This window comes from Salvelinus alpinus, chromosome 27, assembly GCF_045679555.1.
Source record: "Salvelinus alpinus chromosome 27, SLU_Salpinus.1, whole genome shotgun sequence".
In the NCBI taxonomy this organism is placed as follows: domain Eukaryota; kingdom Metazoa; phylum Chordata; class Actinopteri; order Salmoniformes; family Salmonidae; genus Salvelinus; species Salvelinus alpinus.
In genome coordinates this window covers 22,299,829-22,327,711 of record NC_092112.1, presented here as the reverse complement: position 1 = coordinate 22,327,711, position 27,883 = coordinate 22,299,829, and the positions used below count along the sequence as shown (strand labels likewise).

The following is a 27,883-nucleotide window of genomic DNA, read 5'->3' as shown; positions in this document are numbered from 1 at the left end:
GCCCCTGAACAAGGCAGTTAACCCATGCCGTCATTGTAAATATGAATTTGTTCTTAACTGACTTGCCTAGTTAAATAAAAATAAGCTCTCTACTAGCCTTGTAATATAAACAAAATGACAAATCTGAACACATGTGAAAGAAACACCAGTGAGAAATGCAATCTGTAACAAAACTGTTTATCTCAATTAAGTTAGACTGCTGGTGGCAGTAGTTCATTGAAAAAAACAAAAACAATATTTACACACAACATTGTCTACGTACAAATGAACATTTACAAGGCATAATGAAACAACAACATTCACAAACTATACACATCACATTCCGTTTGTTTAAAAGGACCATTTCATTGTCTCATGGGGATGTTAATCGCCTTCCATTTTAAATTTAGTTTGCAAAGGCAATGTGCTGGGAAGATAAATACAAACATGCTTAAATTTATCCTACCAATAATACATAATATAAAATGACCTCAATATATAATAGAGACAAAAGATTTTTACAGACTCAAGGTTACAGTAAATAATGTATCATTTTAAAACAACTTCCACATAGTCAACTGAAAAACCGTGGATTTATATTTTGCGGTGAAAAAACAAAATCAAAAGTATTATTGTTTTGGGCAACATTCTGCAGCAGGTTGAAAACCGTTCTAATCCTGAGTTACGGTGTTTTGACAAGAAAAACATTTAGCCAGTCACTTAAATACTACATAGGAATCTATTTTTCTAATATTACTGTGGGTCGCATTTCCTGGAGCTGCTTCAGCAGAGTATCAGCTACGTCCGAAAAGGCTTTGTCCACTACAATTTTTATATTTTTAAGTGACGTCAGCTTCTGAGGGTTCCTGAACTCAAGGGTATCAAAGCCTTTTGGGTAGTGCAAGTATGTGTCTGACCTTTTGCACAACACTGTAGCGTTTCTCAGTCGAATCCTCTTCTTCAGAGCGTTTTTAGATGGGCTTGATTGCTCCAAGAACTTTAAGAAAGATACCTCGAATCCCATTGGCTTAAAGGAGGTCAACGTTTCACTTTGATCGTTCATTTCATCCTGGGTAAGGGCAGTGCTAGAGGAGTCGTAGTCCGATCCATTTTCTCCACAGTAAACCGCATTACTCCTTGTCAGCCTCTTGCGTTTTACAATTTTTTCAAAAACACTTTTCCGTGGACTTCCTCGCTTGCGTTTCACCACCACAGAACCATCAGATGCAGTTTCTGAACTTTCATCGTACGAAGGTTTGGCATCACACAGTTCGCCCTTCCCCTTTCTCCGTAACACAGGTTTTGAATACTCGTCAAACTCACTTCCTTCTAGGCCCGTGTCTGCTGTGTCCTCGCTGTCGGATATCTCTGAGGAGGTCTCAGACTTAGAGTCATCGCTCCTGGCAGCGCGGAGGTTTCTACGTCTTGGGTATTTCTTGCAGAATATGAAGTGGCTTCTCTGCTCTTCTAAGTATCGCTCGGACAGTCCGTGCCCCATGTAGTGCTTCATGATACTCCGTTCAGACTTCAACACTGAATCACAGCCCTTTATCATGCAGGGGTATTGCAACTTGCATTTCTTAATGCACATTGCAGACGCTTCATCCTTAGTTTTCAATGAGGGTTTTCCATATTTCGTCCAACTATTTTTTTCTGTCTTGTCAGTTTTCTTTTTGTCACCTCCCTTCTGTGTAATCTTTTTGTTGCCCTCTATGTTTTCTTTCCCATCGCTTGATTTAGTTATTTGGTAATGTGAATTCTTGGAGTCAGATTTCTCACAATCTTCACTTTTCCGTTGGTTCATCAGTTGGAGTTTGTAAAGGTCATGATGCTTTTTCATGGTGTGCCTCAGCAGGTTTGACTTTGTAGCGTAAGCACGGTCACAGCCTTCGACATCACATTGGAACATCCCATCCACAGGTTCCATTTTGGCAAGTTTTGCCTTGTCATGTTCTTTTTCAATATGTCCGATGTACTTCCAGAAAGCAATGAAGGATGCTGTGCACCCTTGCTGATCACATCGGAATCTGCCTAGGTTGATGTTTGACATTAGAGATCCTGCTTTATCCAGGCTGAACTTGTGAAGCTGGAGGTAATGCTGCAACATGTTCGGAACGTCTTGGAATATTCTCGAGCAGTCGCTCACTTGACATCTGAGTTCTGTTACCTGGGTTACTTCAACCTCTGGTTCCTCCTCCATAACCCCCTCCTGCTTGATGCCTTTTTTCTCATCATGTTCCTCATTTTGATCATTTTCATTGTTCATTTCACATGTAGATAGAGCAGACTGATGGACAGCCCTGTAATGGAGGATTAAATTATGCTGAATTGTAAAGGCTGCTGCACATCCTTGATGAACACAGCGATATGGCCTGTATGGACTGAAAGAATCATTTGCCTCAGACTTCTTCTCTTTCGTCTTCTTGGGAATTTCTACTTTAGGCTTTTCTACTTTAGGCTTTGGACCTCTCTGCAGCTTGATTTTGGATGTATTTTCTAGCAAGGGAGCACAAACCTGAAGGGGATCTGATGGAGCAGGTGTCATTGAGCCAGCTCTTTCTGCCAGGTAGCCTCCAGATTGTTGACTGTAATGAGTAGGCATAGGCCTAGATGGAGCTGGTATGTGTTGTCCATTTGACCATTGATCTGCATCAGGAGGGGTCATTAAAGGCTGTTGGGGTATTGTTGAGTAGTGTGCGTTAATTTGATATTCAGACATTAGCATTAATGGTGTCTGATCATGCATGGGCATCCTTTGCATTGGCTGCATTCCCATGGAGAGGCTATTATCATGATATCTCGGGTCAGCTATGCCTTGAGAAGTCTGCTGTTTGAAAGGATGTGGGTGGTAGTCTTGTTTTATACTTTCTCCTGAAGCAAACACGTTTTTTACAGTCACATCTTGATTTTGGCTCACATCCGGGAGTGAATGTTGACGTCTAATATTCTCCATTATTGAGTGGGGCGCTGTGGCAATCCGACCAGACAAAGGAGGCTCTGAATGCACAAGTGGTTTGTCTTCGTTATTAGCAAATCCAACCGTGTTGCTTGACTTGCGCTTCATGATTAGTTCTGCAATCTCCTGCTGTGTCAATCTGTGAGCTGTCTGACAGTGTGCCTTAAGGTTTGAATTTCGAGTAAAAGTCTTGTCACACATTTGACAAGAAAATGGGGCAAATTTCCCATGTTTTTTCTTAATCGAATTGATCATCTCATTGGTGTAATTGTGAGTCTTGATGAGGTGTTTTAAAATGGCATCTTTTGTCATGGCCCTGTATGTGCAGTTGTCACTCTCACAGGCAAACCGCTTTCTACAGCCATCAGGAATCTGTGTATCCTTCTCTGTTGAGACATTAGGCTGGAATGATTTAGTATCATTGCAAATATCAGTGCAGCTAGGTTTTGTGGAGGAATATGTTGGAGTAGAATCACACACCTGTTGTTTGTCTAAGTCTAGCCTCTCTAATGCAGTCTGAATGTCCATTATCCAATGCTGTTGGTTTGCAGGTGTTAGATTAGGACCAAGATCAACGTCATTCGCAACAATGCAGGTTGGTGCAGGTACCTCGTGGTGTTGAGAGGAAGCCTCTCTGAAATTAGTAAAGCTCTTCATGGGTGCTGCTCCGTTCATTTGGGCAGATGATACAGAGGGGATTTCGTGATCAATCATCTTGGAAGGCTGAGGACTTTGACGTACTCCAAAATGTTGTACATCATTGGTTGTTGGATTGGATGACACCAGATTCAAACTGGCATGTGTGTCAGTGCTGCTTGTCCGAGATAAAATGCTTCTTCTTTGGAAGTCTCCAGCTAAAATCTGTTCACGCAATCTTTTCTTGACATTATGTTCCGCACTCTTCCTCCGTGTCTCCACCGGTTTGCTACTTGTTGCTGCTGGACTGTGTTGAGGCTGAGGGTCTGGTGAGGTGATCTGCAACATGGGGTTTGTCATAAGGTTTTCCGCCAAACTAGCCATTGCAGCCAGAAGTCCATCATTAGACAGCCCTCCTGAATTGGAGGCAGAATCAGAATTCCCCTTCACTTCTTTCATCTTCATCAGTGTTTCTGCCCTCAGTAAATTATCAATATGGTCTGTGGGAAGTCTGTGAAGTGAGACGGTGGGGTTGTTTTCTGCAAGCACCTGAGTGAGAAGTGGCTCATAGAATGCACTACTGCCAAACCCAGGGTCACATGACTGCTGAAGATAACCATCTGTATACGATTCATTTTCTGTCTTCACTTGGACATTTCCTGTGTGCTGTATGACTGTGCTTTCTGGCAAGCGTCCAGCAGGTCCGTAGGGGCCATAAGGATTTTGGAACGTTGGCTGTGGAATCGCTGAGGGCTCAAACATATTGGGAATATTTGGAGTAACCATAATTTGTTTAAGAATCTCATCGGGTTGTTCGCCATCATTTGCATACGGTGCAGCAGGGTTATACTGTGAAGATGGTGGGGGCTGAGTATTGAGAAGTTGCTCTGAATTGAGAAGATCAAGAAATGATTTAGGCAAGTCTGCTGTCAGGAGCTCAGTGTCATAGGCTTTGCAGTGTAAACGTTTGGACAAATGGCCTCCAAGTGATTTGGGATTTGTAAATTCTCTACCACACCTAGAGCAAATGAACTTTCCATCTTTAACAATGGCAGGCCACTTTGTTCTTTTGTTGCGCTTGACTTTTTTGCCCATCTGATTTTTTTCAGCAGCATTTTTGGTGCCGTCTTGAGATGCACTGTTGTTTCTTGCTAGCAATTGGTTTCCTGCAAGGACATGTGATTCCATGTTGGTTTTCTGCATTCTTCGACTCCTTTCAGGGGGATTGAAATTAGAACGCAAATTACTTTGAGTCTGCGGTGTGTAGGGAAGTGCAGCATTTCCCAGCTGATTTGAGAGACTTGAGTCTTTCAGAATGTCCACATAAGAGGGGAAAACAGGCTGAAGAACATTATCCATAGTTGTTGGTAGCAGTGACTCTGCTGGTCTTTCCACATTAGGTCGCATCATATGACTGGATGGAATAACATGAACATCCATTCCTCCACCATCCATTTGTGGCATCCCTTGCAGGTTTGAGGAGGGATATACTTGTGAATGATAATTCTGGATTTGGTTGTTTCCTGGTGTTTGTTGCCATGGCATACTAGGTGGGGCATATTGATTGGGGTTGTTTCCTAGCTGGGAGAGTACAATGGGATCTAAGATATTGTCCATTTGGTTGGGGAAAGCCTGGCTTTGGACAGCAGCTGAATGGGAAGCGTAAGAGTGGTTTGAGTTTGAGTACAGGGGCGGGGTTGGCTGAATGACGTTGTGGCTGTGAACTGGGACACCATTAGCCTGTTGATGTTGTTTTGGAGCAACAGAGTTATGGTTCCCGATCAGAGGCAGACTCGACGGGGCAGCTTTTCTTGCTTTTTCATGTTCCCTTGTTTTTCTCTTAACAAGTTTCCATTCTGTATAAAACTCTGGGTGAGCTGCTTTCATATGCTTGGTAACACTTCTGTAGGAGCTGTAGTTGCGATCGCATGTCTCCAAAGCACAGTGGTGTCTCTCTCCTTGGGGTGGGGCAGGAGTAGTTGGTAATGGGTGTTGCTGTGGAGCAGGAGTAGCTGGTAATGGGTGTTGCTGTGGGGCAGGAGTAGCTGGTAATGGGTGTTGCTGTGGGGCAGGAGTAGCTGGTAATGGGTGTTGCTGTGGGGCAGGAGTAGTTGGTAATGGGTGTTGCTGTGGGGCAGGAGTAGTTGGTAATGGGTGTTGCTGTGGGGCAGGAGTAGTTGGTAATGGGTGGTGCTGTGGGGCAGGAGTAGTTGGTAATTGGTGGTGCTGTGGGGCAGGAGTGCTTGCTAACGGGCACTGTGTATTCTCTGTTCTGCAACCAGTGGCTGGCAAACGAGTTACTAGTGGAAGAAGTGTGTGAGAGACCGATGGAAGAATTTGAGGCATTGGAGTTGACATGTAATGGGAGGTTTGGCTTGATGCTGACATGTTAACAGACATGTGTGGATGTTGTTGTTCTTGAACTGGTACTCGGTAGTCAGAATTGTAGTTCCTGGATTCATAATTTCCACCTTTGCGAAAACTCTGGACCTGACCTTGAAACACACTTGGTTGTTGGGCATGATGCAAATCCCCAGGATATTGGTATGAAGCTAATGGAGGATTATGTGGTTTGGGTCTCATATAGTCATATGCAGCAGTCTCTGAGGGGTCTTGGTGTCTATGTCTCAGCTGATTTGGGTCATGTGTTTGTGCATTTGTGGTAGACCGAATAACAGATCTTTCTGAATATGGGTACAGTTCTTTTACTGGTGGCTCACTTTGAATCATGTATCGTCGATCATTCTCAACAGGACCTTGAGAAGCATTCAGCAGGTTGTCAATCGAGTGCTTCACCTCAACAGATGCTGATGGATGAGAAGCCTCAACAACATCCTCTGAGAAGGAAGCCTGATCAGAAAGCATCCTCTGGTCCAGAAAATGAGAAAGGTCAGTGTCTGTAGCTGGGTATTCCACCTCTTTTGTGACATGTTCCTCCTGGTGCAAATCCAACTGTGACTGAGAATGGAACACTTTTCCACAGTTAGGGACTTTGCAGGTGAAAGTTTTGTAATGCTGTGACTCATGGTCGTAAAGCTTATACGCTTCATTGAAAATCTTCCCACATCTAGGAAACATGCATCTGGCTTTAAATACGACATGTTCTTTTCTGTGTACAAGCAGCTCTGTGTTGGAGAGAAAGCTGGCCTTGCAGTTCAACTGTATGCAAATGTAGGGTCGGACACCACAGTGCACTTGCAAATGATCGTTAAGGTGGGTGACATTAACAAATTGGCGACGACAATACTGACAAATCACCTTTTTGTTCTGCATTTCAAGGAAGCGCTTTGCTTCATCGTTATCTCTATGTGCTTTCACATGAACAAGAAGATTTCGGAAATACTTGAATCCCTTTTTGCAGTTTGCAACAGGGCATGTGTTTTCCTCAGTGCTGCTTTCGGTCTTAAGTCCATAGACTTTGGTCTGAACTGATTCTGTCTGAAGCGACTCCCCATTGTGTTCTTGGGAATCGCTGTTTGCATCTTTTTTCCGAAGTAGATTTTCAGTCTTAGCTTTCAGAGCCGCAATAACAGGAGCAGCCGTTTTGGGATTAGCTAATTTTTTATTTGTTTTAATTGCAGCTAGTCTTTCCTTGCATGATAGCTTTACGTGTGATGCCACGTGTGGTTCCAATATGTCTTTTGAGGTAAAGGTCTCCGCGCATATCGGGCAGCTATAAAGTCCATCTTTGTAGTGAGTCTGTGCATGACGTACAATCCTGTGCCCCAGAAACTCCTTGTCACACAGAACACAGTACTGCATGTATGCCTGCCAGTTTCGAAACCTGGCCGAGATGAACCCTTTCTCTCTCAGTTTCTTTGTCTCTCGGATTTTCTGTCTTTTATCGGTTATTTCATTCAGTTCATGTGTGGTGTCCACGAAGTAGTCCGTGACGTCTCTGAACACTTCCTCACCCTGGGTTGTGTCCTCCTCCTCCTCCTCAGGGGCCTCTGGGATCTCATTGTCATTCAGCAAGTCAATGGAGGACACAATGGAGGCCTCCTCACCCATAAGGGTCAGGCAGTGACGCTTCAGTGTCTTCCAGTCCCAGAACTCAGGGTCAAAAGGCCACTGGGTCTTGAACACCAGCAGGAGCTCACAGCGGAGCGAGTTGGGCACAGGAAGATTCTCCTCCTCCAGCTTCTGGTCTGGCTCGTTGTACAGAGTCTCCACGGCGTAGTAGGAGTCCACTGTGGGTTCCAGGAGGAACTCTGTCAGCTGGCAGGCCCGCTTTACCTCCAGATCAGTGGGCAGCAAACATGAGATGGTTTTGCAAATGGTGGCCTTGTTGTTTGCGTCACTTGATTCCAACTGTAGAGCCTGTATGCACATGTCAACACACACTGGCAGTCCAACCTTACCCACCTGTTAAAAAAAAAAAAAAAGGGTTTTAGAGTGAAACGCACTAAATATTAATTGACTATCAATGAAACAAGAGCGCACATAGAACAAAAGGGGTGGAGTGCTGACTATACAATGCAAAAATTACAGTGTGCCATGTTCAGTCTATATACACCCAGAAAAAAATGAATATATCAGGGCAGAAGCTTACCTCTGATTGAATGACTTTGATGAAGAAGAGGATGTGGAAGACCGTTGTGGACAGCAAAGACATCTGACGGCATCTGTCCAGGAACGTCTCTTCAGATGACTCCATCCGCTTCAGCAGTTTGCTCCAAAACAGTGTCAGCTCCCTGGAGAGAAAATAAATAAACCAAATAGCTTAATAATTAATAGTCATAATATATTCTATAATACCTGAATTATCTGAAGAACTAAACAAGATTGCACAGCGCATTTTATTTTGTTTTACAACTACTGTAAGTTGAAACAGGTAATAACACAATAGAAATACATTTTATATGTCAAACAGATAGGAGGGGTGGGATTTAATGCAAGAAACGTAGCGCCATGATCTTACCAGGCACAATAAGTGTCTCCTTGGAGAAGCTGACGTGTTAGAAAGGCTGAGCATAAGCTGAAGGCTCCCCTCTCATCCCCTTCCGACTCCAGGTTACAGATCATTTCTAGTGCATCACGGCAATCAACCTCGGAGAGCTGTCGATAAAAATGAAGAGCTGCATTGCATTCAAATGATATTTCAATGTGGTATGCAACAGGTCTGCCTCAAGCCGCAATTACACCTTTTCCATTGAACGGCCTGCCCTTTTGTTGATGAAAGTCTCAATTTCATACACTAGAAAACAATAGCGAGGACAGAGCCATTCTGATTGGTGCAATGAATCCACGGAGGCCTGACAGTTAAATAATTAAAGTATATGCCTTAGACGATAGAAAGCACTGTGCTGCGTTGTTTGTAGATTTGTCAAAAGCTTTTGACACTGTAGACCATGCTATCCTTTTGAGTAAGCTGTCATCTATAGGACTGGGCACTGATGCCTGCCGATGGTTTTATGACTATCTTAAAGATAGAACTCAAGCCGTCATGGTCGATGGGGTCAAGTCTGACCCCTTACAGTTACTTAAAGGGGTCCCTCAGGGTTCAATAATTGGCCCACTATTGTTCTCACTTTATATAAACAACATTGGTGATGATGTCAGATATTGTAAATTCCATTTATATGCAGATGACACAGTGATGTACTCTATTGCTCCAACAGCAGACCAAGCTTTAATGCAGTTGGAGTCTGATTTTAGGATACTACAGGGGTCTCTTTTACAGCTTAAACTTGTTTTAAACGCTAAGAAAACAAATGTCATGTTTTTTTCTAGGTCTAAACTCTCAGTTAGAAACACGTTTGTAATCACTAGCTTGGATGGTACTCAAATCAATAAGGTCTCTGCATATAAATACTTAGGGGTATGGTTAGATGATAGGCTTTCTTTTAAAAAACATGTTACTGAATTGGGAAAAAAGCTCAAATTCAAGATAGGATTCCTTTACAGAAACAGGGCTTGTCTGTCCTCTGTAAATAGGAAAAAAATTGTGCAGGCTACTTTTATGTCCGTTTTAGATTATGGTGATATTATCTATATGCATGCATCGGCAAACACATTAAAACCACTGGATGCTATTTACCATTGTGCACTCAGGTTTATCACGGGTGATAGTTACAGAACTCATCACTGTATCCTATATCAACATGTGGGTTGGGTCTCTCTATCTGTGAGGCGAGAGCAACATGCTCTCTTGTTTATTTATAAAGCACTTCTTTTAAAACTACCTCCATATATATCATCATTAATTTCCACAAGATGTACTAATTTTAAAACCAGATCACAGATGTGGATTACATTAGAGACTCCTGCGGTCTCCACAGAGTTGGGTAGGACTGCCTTCAGTTCCTTTGCACCTTATTCATGGAACAAACTGCAGATCCAACTTAAGTTAGACACTCTGGTGTCCCTTGCCCATTTTAAAATGCTTATGGAGGATCAATATGATGTTGTCTGTGATTGTTTCTGTTGAATTGTGTATGTTTTGAAATGTTCTTGTCTGTATGTCTAAAACTGTACATGTCAACATGTTTACACAGGGCACAGCCGTAAAAGAGATCCAGGTCTCAGTCTGTTTTCCCTGTTAAAATAAAGATTTAAAAAAAAATATATGGGCCCTGTTCAAAAGTAGCAGACTATATAGGGAATAGGTTGCCATTTGGGACTCAACCTGTTTCTAGCAGACTGTCCCAACCTACCTCCTCCATTAGTGGTTCCTGTGCTGAGGCAGAGCACAGGCAGACCAGGTACATCTGCTTAAAGTGCCCTTTTCCTTCAAACTCGGGACACTCTGCACAAACCCTTGCCAGCAGTGCAGCCCTCTCCATGTGGTTCTCCTTGATAAGGTGCTTTACTCTCATCTCCAGCAGAATGGGTCCCTCAAGTTGAAGGAACTTGTGAACTAAAGAGGATATTGAGATTCATACAGAGACAATACAAATAGAGTACTGATATAAAATGCTGGTTCAAATGTACAAGACTTGAATAACAACTAGTATCAAAAGTTGTTCCTGGATCTAGACGCACTGTTGTGCACAGGGTTTTCTTCCTTTATTGTAGTAAAAGAACACTCACCCTCCTCTGTTTGTGGAGACTCATTAGAGAGGAGACTATGCAGGGTGCTGTTTGTCCACACACCAGTCTCCTGAGCCACAGCAGACAGGAGGGCCAGCTGTGTGATGCCATTCTCCTGCAGCTGGGAGTGTGCTGACTGCAACACACACAATTCACTCAGTGACAGTATTCTTAAAGCCGTAGGTACTTTTAGAAGCAATTACGCATTAAAATAAATGGTGCATCCTTGCAACATATATAGTATTATGTAGTACATTTCAGAAACAGACTAAATGGAATCTTATCTTAAAATACTATCCTGAACAGATAAAGAAACTCAAATCAGGAATACAGTAACCTACAAGGGTAGTTTACAAGACCTCATTGAATATAAAAAGGACATGCGTGACATGACTAAGCATTTTACCTGAACAGATGACTTGAACTCTTCCCACAAGGCATCTGGGAAGTGTTCTGGCAGGGAGAGCAGCAGCTCTACACAGCTCCTGCACAACCAATAGGAAATCAAATGAGCTACCCAAACATGATGACTAAAGCCTTTGTATTTTGTGCAGTGATTTAAACATGATCATCTGAAGAATAAAGGCAAGTCTGGTAATGATCAATAATGTTAACAAAGCACTGTAAAACAAATAGCTGGAGATGGTGTTAGGTAACTTCATCCAATGTTTTATTCTACATGTAGGGTGTATCATACAATTCTACATCTGAGATAATGTATAGTACAGTAATTCATCTGATGTGCATTTCAAATTATGTTCTTCTAAAATCTCATGGGTACTAATCTTGCAGGCACATGGAGAATTACAAGCAGGCTAAACCCCTCCACCAATTATACAGGCGTACTCACAGTGAGAGACGTTCAAGTACGAGGGGGACGTTTTCACACTGAGAGGAGAGGCAGGAGGAGGCCTGGGCATAGCTCAGCAGGGCCACTGTATACACCTCCACCAGGGGCAGGGGCTCCTCCTCCATCCTCCATCGACCAGCATACTCCACCAGAGTCTAGAGAGAGAGAAAGAGGGGGGAAGTTACTCACTTTTCTCTTATGCACCAATGAAGTCATCCACAGAGAGCTACAAAGGCAGATGTTTGATATCTTTAGATGCAATATAGTGCCTACCACTACTACGGCTGAAATTAATTTGCAACAGGAGGGGGGGGCGAAATGTCTATAATTAGCCTAAATGTTTATATGTGAAATGACAAGCAGTTGTAATGCATCCCGTTTAGACCAGTAGAATAAAATAAAAAAAGCTACCAACCACTTCATTCATGTTGGATATGGTTTAACAAAACTTGAGCCTACAGAATAGATGTGTAGCCCCTTTCCATCAAAGCAGAGGGGGCTGGGCAGATGCCCACACACAGAGAGCAGTGAGACTCTGGAGAGTGCAGACAGATGAGCCTGGAGGAGAAGCCCGGTTCTGAGCAGCATCAAAAGACAAGTATTTCTGACAGCTTCTCTCAGTCAGGCAACTCCTCAGAGAGAATTAAGTTATAAAAAAGTTCATGAGAACTGTGCAATGACGAATAAATCTGATTTAAGTGAGAAACCATACAACTTTATTCTGCTCATGATGGTGAGAGAACATTTCATGGCCTATGCTACATGTGTGTTATTAGCTACCTCAGTATTGTTGAATTATTCACAATCTCAGTGTACCTTGGCATAGAAACAACAGTCTACATTACTGTTAACGTCACTGCATGGATGGTTGGCTGCACTTTGTCTCAGACGGCTCAGTAACAAAAGCCTACTAGTGGAAAAAGCCTTTGCAGGTTGGTGAGGTTATGGAGACTTATCTCCAGTAACAGCTTCCTCTTCTGCTCTTCAGGAAATAAATGCTAGCTGGAGACAGGGCTGAGGCTAGTTGGATGCTAGAACATTGGGCTGGGCGACATGGCCTAAAAATTATATCTAGATCGCTTTCAAATTTATGGGTGATTCACAATATATAGAGATTATTTAAACGTAAAAAGTCAACACACTGCATTTCAAACAGTCAGGAATAATGTAAAGAATTAAGGGCTTGTAAAATGATTAATAGGCTAAATATACAATGCTTCAGAAAGTATTCACACACCTTGACTTTGTTACAGCCTGAATTTCAAATGGATTTAATTGAGATTGTGTCAACGGCCTACACAAAATATCCCATAATGTGAAAGTGGAATTATGTTTAGATATTTTTACAAATTCAATGAAATGTCTGAAATGCCTTGAGTAAGTATTCAACCCCTTTGTTATGGCAAGCCTAAATAAGTTCAGGAGTAAAAATGTGCTTATGTCATATAAGTTGCATGGACTCACTCTGTGTGCAATAGTGTGTAACATTTTTAATGACTACCTCATCTCTTCACCCCACACATTCAATTATCGGCAAGGTCCCTCAGTCGAGCAGTGAATTTCAAACAGACTCAACCAAAGACATGGGAGGTTTTCCAATGACTCACAATTGGTTGACGGGTAAAAATTAAAAAAGCAGACAGTGAATATCCCTTTGAGCATGGTGAAGTTATTTATTACACTTTGGATGGTGCATTAAAACGGCTAAAGAGTTTAATGACTGTGATAGGAGAAAACTGAGGATGGATCAACAACATTGTAGTTACTCCACAAAACTAACCTACATCACCGGGGCCAAGCTTCCTGCCATCCAGGACCTCTACACCAGGTGGTGTCAGAGGAAGGCCCTAAAAATTGTCAAAAACTCCAGCCACCCTAGTCATAGACTGTTCTCTCTGCTACTGCACGGCAAGCGGTACCGGAGCGCCAAGTCTAGATCCAAGAGACTTCTAAACAGCTTCTATCCGCAAGCCATATTACTCCTGAACAGCTAATCAAATGGCCCCCCCCACCCCCACGCTGCTGCTACTCTGTTATTATCTAATTATAGATACTTTAATAAATCTAACTACATGTACATAATTACCTCAATACCGGTGTCCCCCGAACATTGACACATTGACTCTGTGGCGGTACCCCCTGTATATAGCCCCGCTATTGTTATTTACTGCTGCTCTTTAATTATTTGTTATTCTTATCTCTTACTTTTTTTTAAAGGGATTTTCTTAAAACTGCATTGTTGGTTAAGGGCTTGTAAGTAAGCATTTCACTGTATTCGGCGCATGTGACAAATACAATTTGATTTAATTGACAGAGTGAAAAGAAAGAAGCCTGTACAGAATACAAATATTCCAAAACATGCTTCCTGTTTGGAATAAGCCACTAAAGTAAAACTGCGAAAAGAAAATTGGCAAAGAAACGTACTTTATGTCCTGAATACAAAGCGTTATGGATTTGCCCCAAACAACAACATATCACTAAGTACCACTTCATATTTTCAAGCATGGTGGTGGCTGCTTCATGTTATATTTATGCTAGTCATCGGCAAGGACTAGGGAGTTTACTTTTATTAATACAAATAAACGGAATAGAGCTCAGCACAGGCAAAATCCTAGAGTAAAACCTGGTTCAGTCTGCTTTCCAACAGGGAGACATATTCACCTTTCAGTAGGTCAATAACTTAAAATACAAGGCCAAATATACACTGGAGTTGCTTACCAAGACAACATTGAATGTTCCTGAGTGGCCTGGTTACAGTCTTGACTTAAATCAGCTTGAAAATCTATGGCAAAACTTGAAAATCGCTGCCTAGCAATGATCAATAACCAACTTGACTAAGCTTGAAGTTTAAAAAAAAGAAAAAAGTGCATATAATTGTACAATCCAGGTGTGCACAGCTCTTCGAGACTTACCCAGAAAGACTCAGTTGTAATCGCTGCCAAAAGTGATGCAAACATGCATTGACTCAGAGGTGTGAACACTTATGTAAATAAGATATATTTCTGCATTTAATTTCAATAAATTCTGCATTCAATAAATGTGCAACCTTTTCTAAAAACTTTGGTGTGTCACTATGGGGTAGTGTGTGTATATGGTTGAAAACACATTTATTACATTTTTAATTCAGGCTGTAACGTAACAAAATGCGGAATAACTTTTTCCACATTTTGTTACGTTACAGCCTTATTCTAACATGTCCTTAAATCTACACACAATACCTCATAATGAGAAGCAAAAAAGGTTGACATTTTTGCAAATGTATCTATATATATATATTTTTTTTTAAACTGCAATTTCACATTTACATAAGTATTCAGACCCTTTTCTCAGTACTTTGTTGAAGTAGCTTTGGCAGCGAATACAGCCGCAAGTCTTCTTGGGTATGACGTTACGAGCTTGGCACACCTATATTTGGGGAGTTTCTCTCATTCTTCTCTGCAGATTCTCTCAAGCTCTGTCAGGTTGGATGGGGAGCGTCGCTGCACAGCTATTTTCAGGTCTCTCCAGAGATGTTCGATCAGGTTCAGGTCCGGGCTCTGGCTGGGCCACTCAAGGACATTTGTTGTCCTATTGGAAGGTGAACCCCCCCAGTCAGGTCCTGAGCGCTCTGGAGCAGGTTTTCATCAAGGATCGCTGTACTTTCCTCCGTTCAGCGGTCCCTCGATCCTGACCAGTCTCTGCCGCTGAAAATCCCCACAGTATGATGCTGCCACCATCATGCTTCACCGTAAGGATTGGTGCCAGGTTTCCTCCAGACGTGACGCTTGGCATTCAGGCCAAAGAGTTCAATCAGAGCGTTTCATCAGACCAGGCAATCTTTCTTCTCATGGTCTGAGTCCTTAAGGTGCCTTTTGGCAAACTCCAAGCGGGCTGTCATGTGCTTTTTACTGATGAGTGGATTCCATCTCACCACTAGCATAAAGGCATGATTGATAGAGGGCTGCAAAGATGGGAGAACCTTCCAGAAGGACAACCATCTCCCTCAGAGGAACTCTGGAGCTCTGTCAGAGCGACCATTGGGTTCTTGGTCACCTCCCTGACCAAGGACCTTATCCCCGATTCCTAAAGCTGGCCGCAGTTTAGCTATGCGGCCAGCTTTAGGAAGAGTCTTGGTGGTTCTAAACTTCTTCCATTTAAGAATGATGGAGATCACTGTGTTCTTTGTGACTTTCAATGCTGCAGAAATGTTTTGGACCCTTCCCCAGATCTGTGCCTCAACACAATCCTGTCTCAGAGCTCTACAGACAATTCCTTCGACCCCATGGCCTGGTTTTTTGCTCTGACATGCACAGGCAACTGTGGGACCGTATATAGACGGGTGTGTGCCTTTCCAAATCATGTCCAATCAATTGAATTTACCCCAGTTGGAATCCAATCAAGTTGTAGAAATCTCTCAAGGATGATCAATGGAAACAGGATGCACCTGAGCTCAATTTCGAGTCTCATAGAAAAGGGTCTGAATACTTGTAAAAAATGTTTGTGTATTTGTAATACATTTGTCATTATGGAGTATTGTGTGTAGATTGATGAAAATTGTTTCTCAGAGGTTTGAATACTTTCTGAATGCACTGTACTTTCTGAAGGCACTGTAAAAGCCTTCCACAACCATAAGACCCACTAATAATTGCATTTATCAAAATAGTTTAACTTGCCAAAGGCAGTAAGGATTGTGCCTTACTGCCTTTCAACAGTAGAAGAACAAATGTTGGTTTCAATGGCATATCAGGAAATCTTAAAGAATTCGCATTTTTCCTATGGTCGGATTTCGGCTGTAGGCGGTTAAAAGCAAGGTAAGATATGCGAATGTAAAATGTCCAGGTTCCAAACAATAATATGGCTGGCTAGGCATCGCATATGTAATTATTTAGGTTTTGGAAATGTATAGTATTAGAAAATCATTCCATTGTTGGGCAAATAGGCCTATTAGAATGCACGTCTGTAGGCTATGGCTAGCTACTATGGTAATCTAGAGAATACGGTTGTATCTCCCTGGCCTGAACCGATTGTACACTAAGATACAGTCCCTATACAAATCTAAGGTTTCTACCCAAGCCAGCTGGTCGTTCGTGCTATCGGTTGGGTTGCCAGAGACGCAAACCCAGTCGTTAAGTCTTTTTGTTCTGTATCTATGGACGCGACCCTGGAATAGAAAATGTGCTCTCATCAGGACACTGTTGTTCAGAGGAACTAGCCAACACAGTTAACACTTCAAACTGAAGCTGGAAAGACTGCAAACTAGCTGCATCTCATTTCGTTTTCTGCTGACATTTCTTTGTACAGTATATATCCATTAAAATGATGCCAGTTGATTCATGATTTTGACCTGCCGATGAAAGCCGTCTGCCTCATCCCGACAAGCAGGAGATTGTTTCAATATTGAAATTCATTGTTGCAAATGTCAGCGAAAGAGACTGCAAGGTTTATACAAAGCTCTGCTGCTGAAAATCAAATGCTAGTTCAAAAGAAAAATGGGAGGTAATGTCTCGATTTTTATAATGGAGATCAAGTTAATAAATTGCCTTGCTGGGATGGTGAGACAGTGGATTGCACAGTGAGATGGAACAGTAAATAGGCATTTCAACATCATAGCTTAAGCCGGTGGCAACTTGTGGAATAGACACCGGCTGGAATGCCTTTTTAACCAATCAGCCTCCAGGATTAGACTCAGCCGTTGTATAAGGCTTGTTACTACAGGGTGAATGTGTTACCTTGTCGGGCAATGATGAATGCCCCAAAATGTCAAGCCCCAACTTGGGCATCATCTTGACGTGTCTCTGAGATCAGAGATCCCCAGGACCAAGAATCCAACAGTTCCTGGAAGATGTTGGACCAGAGAAGACGGCCTTCAGAAATGTGCCACTGCAGAAAAGAAAATGACGACACTGCCTTCTGGGAAGTGAGAGAAGCTTGTGGATGACTGTCATTTTGTGTCTAAGCATTTTGGAAACCTGGAAATGGGAATCTTGAAAGCAGTCTCCACTCTTTGACCACTCCAGCCAGCCAGATTACCTCAATGTACTCGCTACTTTTGGCCTGGAGGAGCTGAAGTTGTTCACAGACCGCTTTAGCCACATCCTGGAGGAATGTCAGGACTTCAAGTCCTCCACACATGCAACGCATGAGCGGCTGGAGCTCAAGGTAAATGTCCACCACTTCAGACACCTTCAGCCACAGGTGCTGTGGCAGCGCCTGCTGCAAGCTACTGTTGGGAGGCCAGACCAGTTCTCCCACATCAGGGTAACGGTAAAGAAAATGCTGGTCTTTCCCATGAGCTCATACAGCTGTGAGAGAGGGTTCTCAGCCATGAAGTGCATCAAGTCAGACTGGAGGTCCAGCCTGTCTACCAGCATGATGAACAGTCTGCTGCTGATCTCTGTCCATGGCCCGGAGACTGAGACTACATGGCAGAGAGGGCCGGTAGCAAGTGGTGAAACTCAAAAAGGTCATGACTAATAAATTGCCTATTTGATCAAATCTGGCAACCTCTTAATCTTATTTTGACCATTCGGCTCTCTGAATTTGTACATTTCAATGCACTCTCACTTGTGATCTTTTAATCTACCCTTGGGTGGCATGTGCTTGCCCCATCACCCGTGCTTTCCCCTGTCTGCTCTTATGTTTATATAAGAATTGCATACCGGTCTTTTCTACAAAGTACCTATACACCATTCTTGTGTGTGTTCAGAAAAACTAAGGTCAAGATGACCATTCAGTGACTGAAGAGGGAGGGTGAAGCAAAGTAAGTGAAGGCTGGGAAAGAAACACGTATTTTATTGTATATTGTTGTGTTATGTTTTTTAATGGGGCAGCTGGTAGTGGAACGTAATCTCTAACTTAAGTTGATTCAGTAACCAGTTCTCAATAACATTGTTCTGTCTCAGATATATTGTATACATGTGGTTAACATGTTCAATTAATACATAATGTAATGATGTTTGTCTGTTTTCATTAAGATGCATAAAGTTTTTTTATCTTAAATCAAGTTCATGTAATATAGATTTGTGTATTTCTGAGACTGATACAGACAATTACTTTAAAAACACTGCAAATTACCAAGACCCAGGTTGGCATATGAAAACATAAAAAAACAAGTATTTCATTTTGGGAGGGTTCAAGTTGACTGGCCATGCCTGGCAGGCCAGTCAACTGCAGGAGAAAAGTGCCTCCCCGCCTCCCCGACAGAGCTATGGATGCAAGGACTGACCATCCACGATATCAAAACTATAGCTGTAACCATGTTGAGGCTATATTGTGTTTCTATACATTTAATTTGTTTACAAACTTTGGCTTAAAAAAAGCTTATGGTATAGAACAGTTGAACTAAGCTCATGAGGCATTTATAAATTATATTTTTCAAGAATCAACGGGTTCGTACCATTCATTTAAAAGTAAAAAATACATACAATTGTTGCAACTACAGATTGCCCCTTTACAGAGCACTCTCTCCTCCAACAGCAAATTGGCAACACTGAGGCAGATTGACTGATCCCAACTCATGCTTCTAGTCATTACCTTCATCAACACGCTGACAAAAGACAACACCCTGCTTGATGCCACCTGTAAAACTAATAGGATTCAAACATGTATGCAGTGTACTCTACACAGCCTACAGTAACTGCCTAAAAAGCCATCTGTCTGACTTTCTCCATAGTCTCCCTCTCTCTACAGGTGTTTATGACAGTTGCTTTTTAATTCAACTGGGCTCTCCTTGGCTCTGAAGTGGATCACAAACAATAACAACAATAAGCAGCATTCATAATCATACAGCAGGTCCTCATCTGAACCAGAATCTAGGATTACAGTAGATGTTGAATATGGCTATTCTCCTTTATGACCAGGAAGCAAACATTTAACTTCCCATGATTAATAATTTCTAACATTCTTTCGGTACATACCAAAGAATGGAGTTTGCTACCGTTACGACCAGTATGTACTTCCAGAAAAGGTCTATTGCAACTGAAAAAATGCCTGGAAGAATGTAAGTATTGTTTTTGACTAAGTGCGCATGTGCCAAATCCACCTCTTCTACACCTCCTGTAACATTAGTAACGAAATTAAAATACGGTAAAAAAAGCCTATCCAGAATTATAAGCTGGTTGGTTCAAGCCCTGAATGCTAATTGGCTGACAGCCGTGATATATCAGACCCTATACCATGGTTATGACAAAACATTTATTTATACTGCTCTAATTACGTTGGTAAACAGTTTATAATAGCAATAAGGCACGTCATGGGGTTTGTGGTATATTCTATTCGCTAATGATGCTAGTGAAGAATATCCTAGCCTATACATTGATGATCGGCCCTGCTTTATTGAAGTTGCGAAACTTTGCAAGCCAAGAAATTGCAAAATGTCATTGCGGGAAATTTAGAAATGGGGTGAGCAAAATGATTAGATGCAAAAAGGTCACAGTCCTATTAAACCCAACAATCCAAAGAAACGTTGGCACTCTCAAACTGCAAGGCTAGAGCATAAGGCTCAAAACCAAAGCAAGTAACGTCAGTCTGAGCAAAAATCTGGAGATTTCTCTGACAGGACATGAAATATTCTAAAGCAACTGGTCTGGACAATATGCCTGCTAGGTTTGTAAAAGACACTGAACATATTTCACCCTGCTTCACCTATATATCTCAATAGAACAAGGGAGGGTTCCAAATTACCTGAAACTTGCTAGGGTTATCCCACTACACAAGGTAGAAAGGTAGAAACCAAAGTAACTACAGGTCTCTATTCTGGGAGTCCTGGAGAAGATGATCTATGAGTAAATTGGCATGTACATATCCAAGAATGCACTGATGTATGATTTGCAGTCCGGCTTTACAAAGTCACATTAAACTAATTATTGTTTACTGTATTTAACCGACCGTATCAGGAAAGAGATGGATGGAACATTTTGTGGGATGGTTTTACTGGACCTTCAGAAAGCCTTTGATACAGTAGCCCACCAGATACTACTCCACAAGTTAAGGGCCCTAGTTGGGTTGTAAAATTCCTGGAACTTTCAATACATTTTCCAGAAATCTCATTTGAATGTTTCCCGGAATCAGGAGGGAATAAAGCAGGTAATCCGGAATGCTCCAAACAGGATTTCGGGAAAACCAGGTAATTGATGAAAAGTTCCTGGAATTTTGTAACTCTAGGCCCTAGGTTTTAGCAGCATGGTATCAGATGGTTGATATCAATGGCACCTTATCAGATGTAAGATTAATCAGCTGTGGAGTGCCACAAGGAAGTGTTTTAGGGACACTACTCTTCCTTTTTATATAGTGCATTCGGACAGTATTCAGACCCCTTCCCTTTTTCATTTTGTTACATTTCAGCCTTAATCTGAAATGGATTAAATAAAAATCCTCAATCTACACACAATACCCCATAATAACAAAGCAAAAACATGTACTTTAGTATTGACCCTTTGCTATGAGACTCAAAATTGAGCTCAGGTGCATCCTGTTTCCATTGATCATGCTTCAGATGTTTCTACAACTTGGAGTCCACCTGTGGTAAATTGAATTGATTGAACATGAAAAGCACACACCTGTGAAAGATGGAAGGTGTTTGTGTTCTCGGAAGTACGGCAACTAATCAGTCTCCTCCATTCCAAAAATACTGAATCTTAGGAGTCGATCCCTAGCCGGAGATGTTTTTTCCCCGTCTAGAGGTCTTGGTAAGTCACAGTACTTAATGAACTTTAAACTACTATTTTTTATGAGAGTGGTCTGCCCGCAGGCAGCTTCAGAAGCAGCATTCCTTTACAGACAAATAAAATGCCTGTTCAGTGGCGAGTCGAAAGAGTCAGAAAGAAACATGCCGTAGCCAAGGTGCTTTCACGGATATATGACCGCGGTATCATTTCATCTCTGAACAAAACCCTTATTTTTTCCCCCTCCGTTCCACTATTCTGACCAGCAAAATACAATTTCTGAACTGATTCAAACCCCCAAAAAGTAACGGTATATATCGTTCCTTTCGGTTCCTTTTTAAACCTCTGAAAAGTACATTATTTTCTTTACATTTAGCTCAACATTAAATGACTTGCTATGGAGCAGGTAAGCTATTTACATGCATTGGACAGACAAGTGTAGGGCTTCAGAGCGTTGGCTTAACATTGGACTTGAGCTATCTAGCTAACAAGCTTGTGTGTGCACCAGAATTGAAATAAAAACACGTTTTACCTTTTTGTAGTTAATAAATCCAATGCATGGCTCTACAGTAGAGGTCAACCGATTAATCGTAATGGCCGCTTTCAAGTTTTCATAACAATCGGAAATCGGTATTTTGGGGCGCCGATTTGCAGTCTAGTTTTTTTTTATACCTTTATTTAACTAGGCAAGTAAGTTAAATAAGAATGTGTTCTTTCAAGGACGGCCTAGGAACGGTGGGTTAACTGCCTCGTTCAGGGGCAGAACGACAGATTTTCACCTTGTCAGATCGGGGGATTCAATCTTGCAACCTTACAGTTAACTAGTCCAACGCAATAACGACCTGCCTCCCTCTCGTTGCACTCCACAAGGAGACTGCCTGTTACGCGAATGCAGTAAGCCAAGGTAAGTTGCTAGCTAGCATTAAACTTATCTTATAAAAAACAATCAATCATAATCACTAGTTAACTACACATGGTTGATGATATTACTAGATATTATCTAGCGTGTCCTGTGTTGCATATAATCTGACTGAGCATACAAGCATATACTGAGCGATGGTAGGCAGAAGCAGGCACGTAAACATTTATTCAAACAGCACTTTCGTGCGTTTTGCCAGCAGCTCTTCATTGTGCGTCAAGCATTGCGCTGTTTATGACTTCAAGCCTATCAACTCTCGAGATGAGGCTGGTGTAACCGAAGTGAAATGGCTAGCTAGTTAGCGCGCGCTAATAGCGTTTCAAACGTCACTCGCTCTGAGCCTTCTAGTAGTTGTTCCCCTTGCTCTGCATGGGTAACGCTGCTTCGATGGTGGCTGTTGTCGTTGTGTTCCTGGTTCGAGCCCAGGGAGGAGCGAGGAGAGGGACGGAAGCTTTACTGCTACACTGGCAATACTAAAGTGCCTATAAGAACATCTAATAGTCAAAGGTTAATGAAATACAAATGGTATAGAGGGAAATAGTCCTATAATTCCTATAATAACTACAACCTAAAACTTCTTACCTGGGAATATTGAAGACTCATGTTAAAAGGAACCACCAGCTTTCATATGTTCTCATGTTCTGAGCAAGGAACTGAAACGTTAGCACATATTGCACTTTTACTTTCTTCTCCAACACAGTTTTTGCATTATTTAAACCAAATTGAACATGTTTCATTATTTACTTGAGGCTAAATTGATTTTATTGACGTATTATATTAAGTTAAAATAAGTGTTCATTCAGTATTGTTGCAATTGTCATTATTACAAATAAATTAAAACATTGTCAGATTATTCGGTATCGGCTTTTTTGGTCCTCCAATAATCGGTATCGGCGTTAAAATCACAATCGGTCGACCTCTACTCTACCGTGCAAACTTTTTATTCGCATATACAACTAAACATTTTGCTGTGAGACTGGAATTGTCTATTTAGGCGCATCAGTACGTCTAGAAAAATTATTACCTGAAATATTTTTTCATAGTCCTTGTAAAAAAGGTCAGCGTAGAGCCCTGCAATGTGAAACGTGATAAGGATACTATAGTTAACTATCAGTGAAAAAGTTAATTCATTCTTCTGTAATAAAAAAATCTCACTCCCTAATTTCTGAATAACACTAACGTCAGTAGGCAACAGTAGACTATGCTTCGGAGGGGGAGGTAGCCTGCACACACACACACAGGCAAAGATTTTCAGCTGGCAGGCTGACACTGAAAAAAGTTGTGACACAGTGAGGGCTTTATAGGCACTTTTTTTTTGTGGGACTAGGAGAAAGAAAAGAAAATGCCCGGAGTGTAAAATAACAGTATTAACCGGTTCACATGCTGTTAATGGTTATGTTCCTGAAACAGTATAGATTACTTTCGTTCCCAGTTCTGATTCTGTTCCTCAAAAAACAAAAACGATTCCAACCCCTGGCGGTAGCCATAACTTCATTGACCGGCCCTAGAATTTATACATACGCAACAGGACCATTGTTCTTCAATGTGAATAGACTGGGAATTTTATGTCATCTTATCATTTTAATGGAAAACTACCCCCCCCCCCAAAAAAAAGTGCTTAAACATTAAGCAAAATTGTCCATTTGTCACATCCCTAACATATCCTATATTGTTTACTTAATCTACTTACATTAAATATTAATGTATTCCGTGTTGCGCTGGTGAAAGAGATATGATATTCAAATCAAAATCAATGACCTGTGCCCGGCAGTAATAATGGATTTTATTGGAAGTGCATGAGAGGTGAATTTGGCAAATGCACTCTTGGTCAAAAACAATACGTAAGATTCTTTCCAGACAAGGCATTTTTTCAGTTGCATGTAACTTTTTACTTAGACTTTTTTTGGAAGTACATACCGGATGTAACGACAGTAATGACGATAGTTACTCAGCAAAACTCTATTCTTTAATAAGTACCGTACGCATTTTGAAATTATTAAGCTTAAAAAGCTGATGAATGGCTTCTTCCTGGACATAAAGGAGAAACGCAATATTCAATGTCTCTTGTAAATCTAGATTCTGGTTCAGTCCTCATCCTGTCAGCTTAGAGTAGCCATATTACTTGATAACAAAAACAAGGTTCCACATCGAAGATCAGATCCACAGATAAGTTGTAAACACAACACACACATGCTGATAAAATGTTATATTTTCAGTGTGTCAGCACAGGGATATAATCCATCAACATCCATCAAACCCTCAGAGCGAAAGACATAGCACAGCTGTCAGACACGGAAGGAATCCCAAATGGAACCCTATTCCCTATATAGCACACTACTTTTGACATGAGCCCTATGGGCCTTGGTCAGAAGCAGTGCAATATAAAGGGAATATGGTGCCATTTGGGGTGCACACACATACAGCTGAGGTCAGAGGTCATGTGTAGTATTTGATTTCATTGTAAGCTGCGACTGGGATGTGTAGGAGGATCTGCTGTTCTACCGGCTCTCTCCACAACCTCTACACCTTGGTAGATATCACAGTAGGCCTTTAACAAATGCACTGGCCAACATAATCCAAACAACCAGTTATCATTTATCACAACTATCTTTAAACTGGAATCTAAAGAAAAAGTAGCCTTAGAATTGCAAATAAATTAAACCATCAAGTGTTTTTCTTAGCTAAGCTAAATAACCCATCTAGAGTATATAATGTAATACAGTCTAATAATGTATTGTGATTGTATTTATGTAACAATGCCTCAAGAGACTTTCCTCATGAGAGGCGCTAACTAAATACATAGAATCCCATTCACCCCTCCATTTTGATCTGGTCCTAATTAGAGAGAAGGGAGGCGGACCTGGGCTGCCTGGTAGACATCTGGTAGAAAGCACACTGCCAGTCCAGCCAGACTAACACCAACAGTAGAGTAGGATCATCCATATTCATCACCATCCATGCTGTGACCAGGGGCAGTGGCTTGTCTCACATGTCTTCAATCTCCAGACAACACATGGCATCCTAAGACCGAGCCGGGGTCGGGTGGGAGGAGGCGATTTACAACACTCGGCAGCGCGGCTGGTAGTCTAATAACACCACCATACACTCACTCTGCTAGATGAGCAGAGTAGAGGCTGGGGAGCCATGCATATCTAGGAACCCAGCTGTGCACCTGGGGATAGTGCTCTTTCAAGCATCATGCAGCTGAGTGTGGAGGGCAGAAAACAAGCAGTTCTTCCACACAGACAGACAGAAAAGGAAAATGTAAAACAATGTATGCTGTTTGAAAAAGAACGCTGGATTGTCATGAATAGCCAACAGATACTTTTTTAAAAGGGTGTTATTTTGTAAACACGCTGTGCTGAATTCGAATGTACATGTTGCAAGATGAATGACAATTTAAGTGTGAAGATGAAGAACCGTGCCTACTGCAGTGGCACTCATCCGTTCTCTGTGTCCTTCCATCCTCCCACACAGCGCAAGGACAGTCGTTGCCTCTAGCCACAGATATTCACACATGCTTGATATTCTACTGCAACAATGGCTGCCAGTCCAAAAACTCTTTATGCAACAAGATTCAAAAGAATGATTAACAGCATGCTAATGAGGCCTGCTACTGTTCATTTAGACCTCTGTTCATGTGTTACAATGCAAATCATTATTGTTACAGCAATTCAAGCTGGTTTAGCCAAGGCTGGCTCCAGGCATAAGCAGTCACTTAGGGCCCCAGGCCGCCAGGGGCCCCCAAACCCCAAAAAATAGACGCGTTTTGAGGAGGGAACTCAAGGGTCTCAACTTACTGTTGAGAGTTATAATGGCATAACACACAAGGTGCAAGTTAGAAATTTGGTTGTGCATGAGCAATTTTTGTCTTATGTCAGTCACTCAATTAGCCATGTCAGCTAACAATTTTTTGATTGGCAAGTCTGTCTAACCAGCTATCGAAAGTTGTGGTAATCATGGACGAATACCCAGGGGCCCTGTACTACAGGGGGCCCCTATTGATTTTGTTAGTCACTCTCACTCAGATATCCGTAACATAGGGCAACATACACATATGGCATAAGTCATGGCAAAAGTATTTTCACCACATGGCAAAATTAGTAGAATTGCATGAAGTGAGCTGTAAAACAGATTTGCTCCATGGCAAAATTAGTAGAATTTCATTTAATGTGTTGCAAAATTGCCAAATTCTCTCCACCTCTTGGCAAAATGTGTACTATCCCAGAACCTGCTTTAAAATGGCAACATTTTCTCCACACCCCATAACCAAATGTGTAGGATTGCAGGAAATTTACTTAAACGTATGTTTCTCTCTGCCGTCAAGAGGGGGGCCATGTTTTGTCCTCGAGGACTCTGGAGGACTTATAAAGTAATTTTACTATCACCGCCTCAGTCATGAATGGAACAAGCCCTTGACTATGAGCAAAACAATTTTTTTAACATGAAAACCAGGTGTATGGTGAAGTAACAGTTCATTGTTCTTCTTCATCTGACACTACCCAGTCGACTGAAAATTTGGCCAGATTAAATATGGGTCAGTAAACCAATAGCTACGTGAAAGGCACAAGAAAGTAAAAGTGGAGCAGCCTCAGTAGTGCATCAAACTTGATGGGAAAACGTGTTCAGCGATTTCAAAAGGAGTTCACACTGTGACAGAATAGCCTAACTCAGATGTTTCAAACCTTTCCTCTGGGACCCCCAACAGTCCATGTAGTTTACCTAGCCTATACCACAGCTATGACACACCTGATTCAAACTTGTCAACTAATTTTAGTCTGAGGGCCACAAAAACAATTGTGAAATGTCTGGGGGTCCACGAGAAGAGGTTTGAAAACTACTGTCCTAGTTAACTCAATAATTTGTTTTATAACCCACATTTAGGAACAATGGCTAAATGGGTACAGTTTCAGTTTAACAATCCGAGACCATGCATGGACACAAACACCCCACATTTATTTGAGACCTGTCAGCAAAAGATGCAGTGTAGTGTGTGCGAGGCCTGTCCCATTGCAGTGAAGGCAGAACAAAGCCATTTGTTCGCTAGTTAGCTACTAGCTAACTAGCTACTTCATTATCGTTAACATAGTAAATTAGTTGCTAGCCAACTACAACGCTGAGACAGTCAACGCTGAGACAGTTAACGTTAACTTTATCAACGGCCGTAAAGTCAGCGTCTCAGCGTAAACTAGACATGACAAAGCAAGGCTGATGATGGACCTCCTCATTGCGCCTATGATAATTCAATAAGCTAGCTATGTCAGCACACAGTATCAAAAGGGTAGCTAAGCTACAGACAGTGTCAACATCAAATCAGTTAGCTATCTAACGTTACCGCAACGTGCGAAAGTCAGTCACATAACACAATAGCACCAGCTAGTGTTACAACAAGTATACGTATGCTTATTTTACATAAATAATTAAACCATTTCCACATTGACAATGGCAACATTATCCAGGATTGTAAACTAGCTTTAGCTAGCTATGCTAATGCAAGGCTCGAGGGTTATTTTGGAATCGCCAGCGCGCACAGCGAAAGAAAGAACTAACCTGGCAAAAGTGTTGACAATACTGAGTAGACGACTGAGTCGGCGAGTCCGTACTGTTCTTCAGTGCAATTGATAATTTTAGCAATTTCTCTCGGAGTGCCACAATCGTTGCACTGGTATCGGTCTGTGCGCTGAGGTTTTGTTCGGCCTCTTCGTCCGCCATCTTCACACCCAACTCGGTCGCGTACCACTGCCGCGTACGCAGACAGCATGTGACCAGAATAATTAACGCACGCAGAATCAAATGCCACTGTACTCCACCGAGGGGCGTAGCAGTTTTGAACTCTGTGGAAGGTAGCAGGCTGCGCGTATGTTTTTTGT

General features: G+C 41.8%; 1 protein-coding gene across 1 annotated transcript; it reads right to left on the bottom strand.

The window, feature by feature from the left end:
• Window positions 1-161: 161 nt before the first annotated feature.
• On the bottom strand, window positions 162-27,811 carry LOC139556172 (zinc finger protein 292-like). Its single transcript, XM_071369760.1, has 8 exons — window positions 27,564-27,811; window positions 11,454-11,608; window positions 11,010-11,088; window positions 10,604-10,739; window positions 10,228-10,430; window positions 8,493-8,629; window positions 8,124-8,265; window positions 162-7,936 (listed from the first exon to the last, which is right to left on the bottom strand). Exons 1-8 carry the CDS (start codon window positions 27,723-27,725, stop codon window positions 719-721), a joined length of 8,232 nt encoding a protein of 2,743 aa, XP_071225861.1. The 5' UTR covers window positions 27,726-27,811; the 3' UTR covers window positions 162-718.
• Between the last annotated feature and the right edge of the window lie 72 nt (window positions 27,812-27,883).